The 12507-nt window shown below is 46.9% G+C and overlaps 1 protein-coding gene across 2 annotated transcripts in view; it reads left to right on the top strand.

Annotated features, from left to right (window-relative positions):
* Positions 1 to 10208, top strand: part of pnpla4 (patatin-like phospholipase domain containing 4) — an 11528-nt gene extending 1320 nt beyond the window's left edge. The window contains exons 2-7 of one of the 2 annotated variants that reach the window (XM_042334361.1): positions 1069 to 1256; positions 2869 to 2963; positions 4312 to 4447; positions 5352 to 5417; positions 5898 to 6050; positions 9944 to 10208. In XM_042334361.1, the coding sequence (XP_042190295.1) occupies positions 1077 to 1256; positions 2869 to 2963; positions 4312 to 4447; positions 5352 to 5417; positions 5898 to 6050; positions 9944 to 10075 (762 nt within the window). In that variant the 5' untranslated portion in view covers positions 1069 to 1076 and the 3' untranslated portion in view covers positions 10076 to 10208. Of the gene's footprint in view, positions 1 to 1068; positions 1257 to 2865; positions 2964 to 4311; positions 4448 to 5351; positions 5418 to 5897; positions 6051 to 9943 lie in introns of both variants that reach the window. The other variant, XM_042334360.1, reaches the window with a different exon arrangement.
* Positions 10209 to 12507: the final 2299 nt, after the last annotated feature.

The following is a 12507-nucleotide window of genomic DNA, read 5'->3' as shown; positions in this document are numbered from 1 at the left end:
ATTACACTACAGTACATTATACTACAGTACATTACACTACAGTACACTACAGTACACTACAGTCCAGTACAGTACACTATAGTCCAGTACAGTATACACTACAGTACACTACATTACATACATGACACTAGATTACATTAACATTACACTTGTTACAGCACAGTATAGTACATCACACTACATTACAGTACACCACATTACATTTAAATTAACATTACATTACATTTACAATACATTACAGTACATTAGACTACATTTGATCATAATAATAATCCAGTGGATCAACTGATATGAGATACCCAAAGTATGAGTTACAGGCAAACTTGGGCAAATCGTGTCAAATTTAATCTAATCAATAATCCACACTACCTGTGGATAATTCAATGCAGCCGATAAGTGTGGTATATGCATTACGAGTTAGAATGAGAAGATATTTGCTTTATAAAGTACAACTAGTGCAAAGAAATCCATGTTTTTGGTTGGAAACTGGATGTTTCAAATGCCTTGATTATTATCAATATTATCAATAATACTTTAGGATGTAACAAGACAGAAGAACAAGAGGACACGGATTTGGACAGCAGTATTTCTTTACTCAGGGTGATTACTGACTGGACCAGGGTTAGCAGGAAGGTGGTTGAGGTCTGGACACTGCGACTCATTTAAAAAGCAGCTCAACGCATAAATGGGGAGGGTGGGCTCTGGGTGTTCTCTGTAGGGATGAGATCAGATGAGAAAGGGTCTCCTTCCATCAGACCATTTGGATTGGCCACCAAAACAATCATGGAAATACCAAAATAGCCTAAAATTATGCCATAAATCAAGCAATATTCAATCAAGAAACATTTACTTTGTTGGCCGACCAAAGAGATTGGTCACCACTGATCCAGACCGATCTTCTCGTGACTTCTCTCCCTCAATCCCTCCGCCTTGCCCCCTCCTTCCCCTCTTTTAGATTACAACGGAAGCCTTACCTCTTCGTTGATCTTACGGTCACCTCCCTCCGTGCCCCCGAGATGGTGCCCCACGTTAAGGGCGTTGTGTAAATGCAAGTTGTTGTTGTTGCAGCAGGTGACATGGCGGGGCTGAACCTGACGTTTAGTGCCAGTGGGTTTTTGGGGATTTATCACCTGGGGGCCGCGAGTGCCCTCCTTCGGCACGGCAGGAAGCTGCTGGGGAAAGTGGACAACTACACGGGGGCGTCAGGGGGGGCTCTCGTCGCTGCCGTCCTGGTCTCAGAGCCCGAGAAGCTCGAGGTACAGACCCCATCCCAGCTCACACTCACACACTAACTCACATGCTCACTCAAACAAACTCATTCACATGCTCGCTCACACGTTCACTCACTCGTACGCTCACTCACTCACTCATGCTCACGCTCATTCACTCTCATGCTCACTCGCACGTTCACTCACTCGCATGCTCACTCACACTCGCTCACTTGCACGCCCATGTGCACGCTCACTCACACACTCACACTCATTCACACAATCACATACACGCTCACACACACTCACGCTTACTTGCAAGCTCACTCACACTCACATACACGCCCACTCACACATTCATTCACACACTCACACATTCACTCACTCAGGTGGACATTAAAGATCTCACTTTATTCAAAAAGAGAAGGGAGTTTCTCTCTCCCGGAGTCCTGGACAAGAACAATAATAAATATATAATAATAAATATATAATAATATATAATATAATAGTTTTTTTTAAAAATGTAATATTACTATTTATTATTTAGGATAAACCAAGTGAATCTTATCCTGTTAGTATCCTGTGAAGGAATTTACACTTTGATCTCTGGTGGTGGAATCCAGAACACGGGGATCATCTTAAAATTAGAGCCGCGCCATTTAGGAGTGAAATCAGGGGCAGGTTTTCACCCAAAGGCCGGTGGGGATCTGGAACTCTCTCCCCCAAAAGGCTGTGGATTCTGTGTGGATCCATTCACATTGTCCAGACTGAGGGGGAGAGATGTTTGTCAGGTCAGGGGATCAGGGGATATGGGGCAAAGAGGGGTAATTGGAGTGGAGGTACAGATCAGCCGTGATCTTATAGAATGGGGGAACAGGCTCAAGGGGCTGAATGGCCTCCTCCTGTTTATATGTTACATACAGATGCTGGTGGACAGCATTCAGGGTGTGAGAGGGAGTGGTGTAAGTCTTGAGATGTACTACTTAAGTGAGGTGCTTTATAAAAATCAATTTTTATTGTATTATTTATAGAATACAACAACCACAAAATTACATTTGTATAGCGCCTTTTATGTCAGGAGGACATCCCAACACGTTTAGCAATAATGGCTTGACCTCCGAGCCTGGAGTGAGAGCCGAGGTGGATGGGGGTTGGGGGAATGATGAGTGAAAGCACAGTCAAAGAGGTAAATCTTGAGATAGACCTTGAACAAAGTGAGAGAGTCCTGTAGCTCAGCGGTTAGACACTCCCCTCGCCAGCGAGAGGACCCGGGTTTGATTCCGGGCAGAGAGAAACCTGAGGCAAGTTTCCTTACTCCGCACCCCTCTGTTTACAGCAGTGAGTAGGATCCGCTTGTTAGTCGATTGGCAGATTGCTTTTCTGGGGTAAAAATCCCTCCAAGATAATAAAACATTTTTAAAAGATTAATAATTTGGTTAATCCACATCTGTTTGTGGGACGCTGCTGTGCATAAGTGGCTGCCGGGTTTCGCCCACAAAATACACAGTCACTACACTTTACAGAATATTGTGTGAAGCGCTTTGAAATGTCTCGAAGACGTGGTAAGGCGCTATATCAAATGCAAAGATTACTATTATTTTAATTTCAATTATTTCTACCCTCCCTTTCCCACCCCCCCCCCCCCCCCTTCCCCCAGCAGTTTTGCAAACAATTTACTTACAGATTTGCAGCTGATGTGAGGAAGCAGAGATTCGGGGCACTAACCCCAGGCTATGATTTTATGAGGCAACTGAGGTAGGAAGTGAAGCCCTACGTTATCAGCTGAAATTCCAGCAGGGAAATTATTGTTAATAATAACGATAACTGTTGGGTTTGATACAGTCCCCTTATCACGTCCTTCACGACACTCCCAATGTAGCGCTGGAGGAGCGCTGGGGGAGCGTTGCCCTGTGGGAGGTGCCGTCCTTCAGATGAGAGGTTAAACTGAGGTCCCGTCTGCCTGTTCAGATGGATGTTAAAGATCCCGCGGGGGTATTGGAAAAGAGAAGAGAGTTTTTCTCTCTCTCTCTCCTGGTGTCCTGGACAACAATCCCCCCAAAAAATTGGTCACTCACTTCATGGCTGTTTGTGGGATATTGTTTTGTGCAATTGGCTTTGCAGTATATCCTGTGAAGCGCTTTGAGATGTCTCAACGACTCAAATGCAAGGATTATTATTATTATGATTGAACTCAGTCTTAAAAGTTCCAATTGAAAATTTGGATGACCGATTTTGTTTTTTTTTGGTGGTTTGTCAGCCACGAAACCAAGTCTTTAATGTCCACTTGAACGGGACTCAGATGGGACCTTGGTTTAAGATCTCCTCTTCCTCTGACAATGTGGAGTCCTGTAGCTGAGTGGTTAGAGAACTCACCTCTCAAGTGAGAAGAGGAGGGTATTGAGCTTTGATTCCCAGCAGGTCAGGGAATTCCTTGGGCAACTTTCCTCACTCCACAACCCTGATAATCCCTCAAGAAAATAAAACAGTAATAAATTGGTCACTTCAAAACCACGACTGTTTGTGGGACACTGCTGTGCCCAATTGGCTGCCGCGTTTCACCCACAAATATACAGTCAATTCACTTTACAGTCTATTCGGTGAAGCGCTTTGAGACATCGAGAAGATGTGAAATGCGGTATATCAAATGCAAGGATTATTAATGCGGTATTGCCCCACCAACAACAACAAATGGCATTAATACGGCACCTTTCACATCTGGAGGATGTCCCAAGGCGCTGGACAGTCAGGGATTTGGACCCGAGCGGGGGGTTGGGATCAGGAGGGGAGGAGGGCAGTGAGGGTGGGGGTAGGAGGGTGACCGAAGGTGCGGTCGAAGAGGAGGGTGTTGATGTGGAGCCAAGGGAGGTAGCGAGGAGCAGGGAATGTGGGATGGAGTTCTGGAGGGTGGAGGCAGAGAGAAGCTGAAGGCCCGACCACCGATGGTGGGTGGGTGCATAGGGTGGGGGGGGGCAGGGGAGCTGTGGTGCAGCCCGGAGCCTGAGAGCGGAGGGAGCGGACAGGCACAGAGCACTGCGCTGAGGGGATTCCCTGTGAGTTGAGAGCACGGTTGCTGAGTGCTGCCCTTTGTCTTTCTCACCTGAAGGGAAGGTATGGAGGGAATCCTCTCGGCTGACGCGCACCAGAAAGCTCACCTGAGGCTCCACGTCTCGATCACAAACATCAAAACCATGAAAAACTACCTGGTTTCCTCCTTCGCTACCAGAGAGGACTTCATTACGGTAAGTCATCCGGGGATTTGTTTTTTTGCCGTCTGACACGTGGGGAAACCCTTTGCTGTGTTTAAGAGTCTCCAAAACCAACTGAGAATTCCCTGCATCCTATCTACACATGGAAACCCCAGAGAGAGATTGCTGGGATGGAATGCGCTCTCTTTCTCTCTCTCCGGAGGGACACATCCTGCTTACCTAATTCCGGAGAGTATTAGGCACAGGTTGGCGAGAGCCAAGGCTTGGGGGGGGCCCAGAGTGTGTGTTGGGGTAACTGCTGGAGTCTAACCGGCTAAACCCACACAGCTTGGCCATTGCTATCGCTGTCTGGCCAAGCTTTCCTAATATTTTTTATTATTATTATATTGCAGTTTAAATTACTCTGTAGAGATAATTTCGAAATGGTTTCAGTGATGGTCAGCCATGTCACATATGAATGGATATTACTTTTCTTAGTATGTTTGAGTTTCCTAAAATAGCTGCTTTTTGCAGCAGTTTGATAACTTGTACACCAGGTATTTTGTCAGCCATTTCTGAATAGTCTTATTAAAGGCCCCAGTTGCACCGATGATTATAAATTCCCACACATGTCTGTGTTTCGTACAAAATATACAGTCAATTCACTTTACAGTGTATCCTATGAAGCGCTTTGAGACGTCTCCCAGCGTGAAAGGTGCTACACAAATGTAATCTTGTTGTTGTTGTTGTCTTGAAGACCTGATAAGGCGCTGTCTCAAATGCCAAGATTTTTATTATTATTCAGTTTGTGGATTGATAAAGTTTCTGATTTTCTCTAATTCCTTATTTTTTCACATCAGAATCACTCGGGACAATCACATCAATATATATATATGTTATACATAAAATCATTACCAGTATTATTTCTATGATTAATTATTATTTAATTTGTTTCCAGATTCTTCTTGCCAGTAGCTTTGTGCCGTTCTATGCTGGGGTGAAGCCGGTGGAATACAAGGGAGAGGTGCGTTGAGAGTATCTCAATAGAGAGGGTGTTAAACTGTTGTTCCATTGGTTCATGGATAAGTAAAGTTAAGCAACAAGATGAGCCACTCGGGGGCATCCCATAATATAGTGGTTAGAGCACTCACCTCACAAGCGAGAGGTCCGGGTTCGATTCCCAGGCAGGGTGAACCCTTAGGCAAGTTTCCTTACTCTACATTCCTCTGTTTCTCTAATGGTCAGTAGGAAACCGTTGATAGGACAATTGAAGGATCGCTTTCCAGGAGTAATAATCCCTTAAAAAAAAGACTGTGTGTTGGAAACTACTGTGAGCAATTGGCTGCTGCGTTTTGCCCACAATATACAGTCGATTCACTTTACAGTGTATCCTATGAAGTGCCATGTGATACTGTGCTATATTGAATGCAAGGAATATTATTATTAATAATTAATAACTGCTGCACATTCAATCCTTGTTAAAATGGAACCTCTTTCTCTTCAGACCTGGATTGATGGGGGATTAACCAACAGGCTCCCGATCTTGCCCACGGGCCAGACCATAACCGTTTCACCCTTTGATGGCCAGCTTGACATCTGCCCGGAAGGTGATGGGAGAACGCGTCCTTCCATCAGAATTGCAAAGCAGGACTTCATAGTAAGTATCAGAGTTCATGGAATCATAGACATTTACAGTATTAGAAGGAGGTCATTCAGCCCATTGAGTCTGAATTGGCTCTCAGAGCAATGTGTTCATTCAACCCCACTGCCCCATCTCCATACCACTTCCTGTCGTGGAGTAGTTAGAGCACTCACCTCACAGGCGAGAGGATCCAAGGCAGAGTGAAACGTTGGGCATTCCTTACTCCACACGCCTCTGTTTACCAGCAGTGATTAGGACAGTTGTTAGTCGATTGGTGGATGGCCTTCCCAAGGGTAATAATTCCTCCCCCTGTCACAAAAAATGTGGTCTAACACCCACAACTGTTTGTGGGACACGGCTGAGAGTGATTGGCTGCTGCAAAAAACACAGTCAATCCATGTTACAGTATGTCCTGTGAAGCGCTTTGAGACGTGTAACCAACATGATAAGGTGCTATATCAAATGCAAGGATTATTATTATATTATTGCTTCAAGCCTTTATCCTTTATGAGGATAAACCTTTCTACTTCCCACTAAATACCCACAGGGGACTGTGAATTTACTGATTGACATGGCGTCCACGTCCTAACAAGCCTCTTGAGTCTATCTCTCTTTCCCTCCACTGCACCATCGGTGGCTGTGCCTTCAGCCACTACACCCCCAAACTCTGGAACTCTCCCTTTCGATCCCTCAACCTTACCCCCTCCCTCCCCACTTTGAAATCCCGCCTAAAGAACTTCCTTCTTAAATTTATTAGGGTGCAATTAGCGGAGTTCCTTATTTGACACTGTACAGTATATTCTGTGAAGCGCTTTGGGACGTCCTCCCGACGTGAAAAGCGCTATATCAAATGCGAGGATTATTATTATTATTATAAACCATCACCACTAGATGGCAGTGCAGTACAACAAAAACAACAACAACTTGGATTAATATAGTGCCCTCCACACCACTCAGTCTCAGTAGTCACTAATTGCTTCCTTTTCAGTGGGGTGGAGGGGGGGGGGGTGTGTGTGGTTGAGGAGTGGAAGAAGAGGACGGTGAGGAAGATTATAATAATAATCCTGGCCTTTGATACAGCGCCTTATCACGTCTTCTAGACGTTTCAAAGCACTTCACAGAATATACTGTAAAGCGAATTGACTGTGTTTTGTGGGTAAAACGCGGCAGCCAATTGGGCACAGCAGCGTCCCCACAAACTGCCGTGGGTCGATTGACCAAATTATTATTATTTCATTTTTTTGAAGGGTTTATTACCCCGGAAAAGTGATCCGCCAATCGACAAACAACCGTGTTCCTACTCACTGCTGGTAAACAGGTGTGTGGAGTAAGGAAACTTGTCTAAGGTTTTGCCCGGGAATCGAACCCGGGTCTTCTGGCTTACGAGGCGAGTGCTCTAACCACTGAGCTACAGGACTGTGTAAAGGCCACAAAGATGAGGGGGGAAGAGAGCGAGACTTGTTCACAGCCTCAACTAGAATTAATGACATTTTTACTTATTGCTGCGAAGACTAATTATTCTGTCAAAACTCAACATCTATTCTCCACGCAACACAGAACTCGTCCTCCCCTCACGAGGACGGGAGCCACATGCACACGCGTGTGTGAACAGGCTCTGTGTGCTGGGTGTTTTGTGTGTGTGTATGTGTGTGTGAGAGCTATTTGTGTGTGTGTGTGTTTGTGTGTGTGTGCAGTGTATATGTGGTGCGTGTTGTGTGTATGTGTAACAACTTGCCCCCTCCCTTCCGACCTTCATATCCTGCCTAAAGACCTTCCATTTTGCTTGTGTTTACGATCACCCCTCTCCCTCTCCCCCCGACTCAGGGTCAGACTCCGCTACTGTCAAGCTCTCTGGGACACTACCCCACGTGAGGCACGCTGCGCAAGTTGTTGTTGTTTTGACTGAGGATCCTTGTATTTTATACAATGCCTTATCACTTCATCGCAGCCTCTCAAACCGCTTCACTGTAAAGTGTAGTGACTGTGCATTTTGACCTTCTCAGCCTCTCACAGATGCCTGTATGATTCCTTCCCATTCTACGCTGCTCCAGTGGAAAAATATTTGTTAGGTCAGTTTATCAAGGGACATGGGGCAAGGAGTTGGAGCTAAACCGGTGCTGAAAAAACTGTATAGTCTGTTGAATACAAATTTTCAATGTCTTTTATTGTGATTTCATGTAGAGAAAGCATGAGCCCTAGTACTGTACTAGGTCACACACTGTAAGGTTAATCTTCCCAGCCGCCTGCAGAGATATATAGAGAGTCTATTCCCTAATCCTTTCTAACTGTCCGTCAAACTGACACTGGCTTTTAATGTTAACGGATACAAAGCTGGGAGACTTTGGTGTCTCAACAAAAGTCCTGCACTTACACACTGGAGGATGGTTGTCAAAATAAATAGATAATAATCCTGGCATTTGACCCAGTGCCTTATCACGTCTTCGAGACGTCTCAAAGCGCTTCACAGGATACTCCTTAAAGTCAATGACTGTATATTTTGTGGGCAAAACGCGGCAGCCAATTGCATACAGCAGTGTCCTACAAGCAGTCGTGGATTGAGAGTCCAAATTATTATTATTTTTTATAGGAAGAGATTATTACTGTTGGAAAGCGATCCGCCAATCAACTAATGAGCGGGTTCCTACTTCCTGCTCGGTAAACAGAGGTGTGTAGAGTAAGGAAACGGCCAATGTTTCGCCCTGCCCAGGAATCAAGTCTGGGTCCTCTCGCTTGTGAGGAGAGTTCTCTAACCTCTGAGCTTCAGGACTCCGCAGGATATACTGTAAAGTCAATTAATGTGTGTTTTGTGGGCGAAACATTCTTGGTCAGGACGCGGGAGTTTGAACCCACAACCTTCTGGATCAGCGGTGAGAGTGCTGCCCACTGAGCCGGGCTTATGATCAGTTGGAGGCAATACGATAGGGTAGTAGTGGTGGCCAACCTTTAGAAAATCACATAAAATGTTCTCGATTGAATAATTCTTGGTTTGTGCCATCAATCAAGAAAAATGCAACCAAGAAAAAACGAACAGAACACAGATCGAACACAAACTTACCTCGACGTGACCCTGTCACCCCATCCTCACCCGATTCCGCTGGCTCCCCCTCACACAGGGGATACAATTCAAGATCTTGGTCCTCACCTTCAAAGCCGTCCAAGGTCTTGCTCCCGCTGACCTCTGCCACCTCCTAACCCCCTACCACCCTACTCGCTCCCTCCGCTCAGCGGGCTCCGGCCTGCTTCACGTCCCCCGCCTTGCCAGCCTTCTGCCACTCTGCCTCCACCCTCTGGAACGCTGTTCCTCAGTCCCTCCGCCTCACCCCCTCCCTCGCCTCCTTTAAGACCCATCTCAAGATACTCCTCTTCAACCGCGCTTTTGATCACCCTCTTGCCCCCCTGCCCTCCACCCTCCGCCACCCCGACCCCCAGTAACACTGACTGTCCAGCACCTTGGGACATCCTCCCGACATGAAAGGCGCTTTACACATGTTGTTGTTGTTGACTGGTGTGAATGTTCAGGGATTCTTGACCACCACTGCAATAAATAATAAATACATAATAATAATCCTCGCGTTTGATATAGCGCCTTATCACCATTGGAGGTCGTACTTTCAGCCACTACCCCACCCCACCCCAGCTCGGAGTCAGGCTCCACCACTGCTTAAGCGCTCTGAGGTACTACCCTGTATGGAGGGCGATATATACGTCCAAGTTGTTATTGCATCACGTCTCCTTGACATCTCAAAGCTCTTCACAGGATATACTGTAAAGTGCAGTGACTGTGTATTTTGTGGTCAAAAGGGGAAACAGTGTGTCAAACGCTCTAATGATATTCTCTCTTTCTTCTCAAACCCCCCCCCCACCCCTTACCTGACCCCTCCTCCCTCTTCTTTCACCTTTAATTGCAGCTGTCCAAGGCTAACTTTGTCAGGGTGAATCATGCTTTCTTTCCACCGAGTCAAGAGAAGATGGAGATCTTGTATCAGAATGGGTTTGACGACGCTGTGAGATTCCTGAGGAGTAAAAGCTGGCTGGACTAGAGAGAGAGAGAGAGAGAGAGAGCTAACAGGAGGGTCTCTGTGTTTGGTGCTCACACACTCATACCCATTCACGTCATAAGGCTTAAACACCTGGACCTAATGATAAGATAATAATAATTTGGTGACTCAATCCACGATAGTTTGTGCGACACTGCTGTGCGCATTTCTCTGCCGCGTCTCGCTCAGAAAATACACAGTCACTACACTTTACAGTATCTACTGTGAAGCGCTTTGAGACGTCTTGAAGATGTGATAAGGTGCTGTATGCAAGGATTATTATTATTATTATTAACACATACATAATCTTCATTTTGCCCCTTCTCCCCACCCTACCTCTTCTCTCTCTTTCTCCATCTCTCCTTTGCTCTCTCCCTCCTTCCCTCCCTCCTTCAATCTCTCATTCTTCCTTCCTCTCTTTGTCCCTCATGTTCCCTGCCACTTGGAACTTTCTCTCTCCCTATATTTCTTTTTTTTAGTTCTTTTACTCTCCCTCCCTCCCTCCCTCAGATTCCCACTTTCAATCTCGCTCTTGCTCTACCTTCATCTCTTTTTCTGTCTCTCATTCCCCCTTTCCTCTTTTATTCCCTCCTCACTCTCCCTTCTTTCCCCCTCTCTCTTTCTGTCGCTCACTTTCCCCTTTGCTCTCTTTATCCCTCTCTCACACTCTCTACGTCGCTCTCTCTCACGCCCTCCCTCGCTCCTTCTCACTGAATCCCTCTCTTTCTATTGCTCTCTTTCACCTTCTCTGATTCTCTTTGTCGCTCTCTTTATCCCTTTCTCTCACTGCCCACTAGCATCCCCCCTCTCTCTCAACCCTTCATCTGCCCCCCTTTTTCTCCCCCTCTCTCCCTCTCTCATTCCCCCTTCGCTCCCAGTCTCTCTCTCTCTCTCCCCCCCCCTCCCAACACCCCCTCTGCTTCACTGCCAATATGTAAAAAACTCAGTCATTCTTAATTGGAACAAACTTTTGCCAAAATATCAGCGTTTGTCCCATCGCTGGGAGCCAGAGATAAAACAATGTGAGGTTAGCTTTGGGTTTAGAGCACTTTGAAAAAATATCAATATGAATAAAATAAATAATGAAACACTGAGCAAATATAAAAACCGAGTTCCCGTCTGTCAACATCCACCAGTACCTGCTCCGGCGGATGATAAATCTATCGAAAAAGAGAAGGGAGTTTCTCTCTCTTCCCCCGTATCCTCGACAACAAACCCTCAGATAAAATGACACAAGCGCTTTCTCCTGCTTCACATCCCCAGTCCTACCATTAGCGGTCAGACCTTTAGCCATTCTGCTCGCTCTCTGGAACTCCATCCCAGAGCCCCTCCACCTTTCCCCCTCCCTCCCTCCCCTCATTCAAAGTCCATCTAAACAACAACATCAACAACAACAAGATTGCATTTATAGAGCGTCTTTCACGTCGGGAGGACGTCCCAAGGTGCTGGACAGTTGAGTCGGGACCCGAGGAGGGGGGAAATGGTCAGGGTGAGGAGAGGGAAGGGAGGGAGCGAGGAGGGGGAAATGGTCAGGGTGAGGGAGGGAGGGAGGGAGCGAGGAGGGGGGAAATGGTCAGGGTGAGGGAGGGGAGGGAGGGAGCAAGGAGGGGGGAAATGGTCAGGGTGAGGGGAGGGAAGGGAGGGAGCGAGGAGGGGGGAAATGGTCAGGGTGAGGGGAGGGAAGGGAGGGGTGAGGAGGGGGTAGAGAGTCGAGAGCGGAGCTGAAGGCTGAAGGTCAAAGAGAAAGGTCTTGAGACCGGCCTTGAAGGAGGAAAGGGAGGAAGCGACGAAGGCACTGGGGATAGAGTTCCAGAGCCTCGGGGTTGAGAGGCTGAAGGCCACCGATGGTCGGGCGGTTGGGGCGGGGGATGTGGAGCAGACCGGAGCCGGAGGAACGGAGGGTACGGGCGGGTAGGTAGGGGGATAGTAGGTCGGAGAGGTAGGAGGGAGCGAGGCCCTGAATGGCCTTGTAGGTGAGGATGAGGATCTTTAAATCTCATGACTTATCTCTTTGACCCCGCTATCGGTCACTTTCTCCCACTCCCCTAACCCCCTGCTCCCACCCCAGACAGCTATGTTAAGTGCGTTAGGATGTCCTCCTGATGTGATAGGCTCCATTCAAATCCAAGTTCATAAATGTTTGCGGAGGTGTTGCTGTGCACAAATAGGGTTCTGCATTCTACAAATACACAGACACTACACAATAAAACATGGTGGGTGGGGGGGGGGGGGGGGGCCTCAGGTGGGTGCTGACTCATGTGGAACCCCATTACTGTGAGTATCCAAACTAAACTGAGAATTCCATCTATCCCACCTACACATGGAATTTCTGTGCCTTGAAAACTATGGACCTGCCTGGCTCAGGCTCCGTGACCCCATCACCCCCATCCTCGCCCGACTCCACCGGCTTCCCATCACACAGAGGATACAGTTCA

The sequence above is a fragment of the Callorhinchus milii genome, unplaced genomic scaffold (assembly GCF_018977255.1).
Source record: "Callorhinchus milii isolate IMCB2004 unplaced genomic scaffold, IMCB_Cmil_1.0 Scaffold4, whole genome shotgun sequence".
Taxonomy (NCBI): Eukaryota; Metazoa; Chordata; class Chondrichthyes; order Chimaeriformes; family Callorhinchidae; genus Callorhinchus; species Callorhinchus milii.
This window is presented reverse-complemented; position numbering and strand designations above follow the sequence as displayed.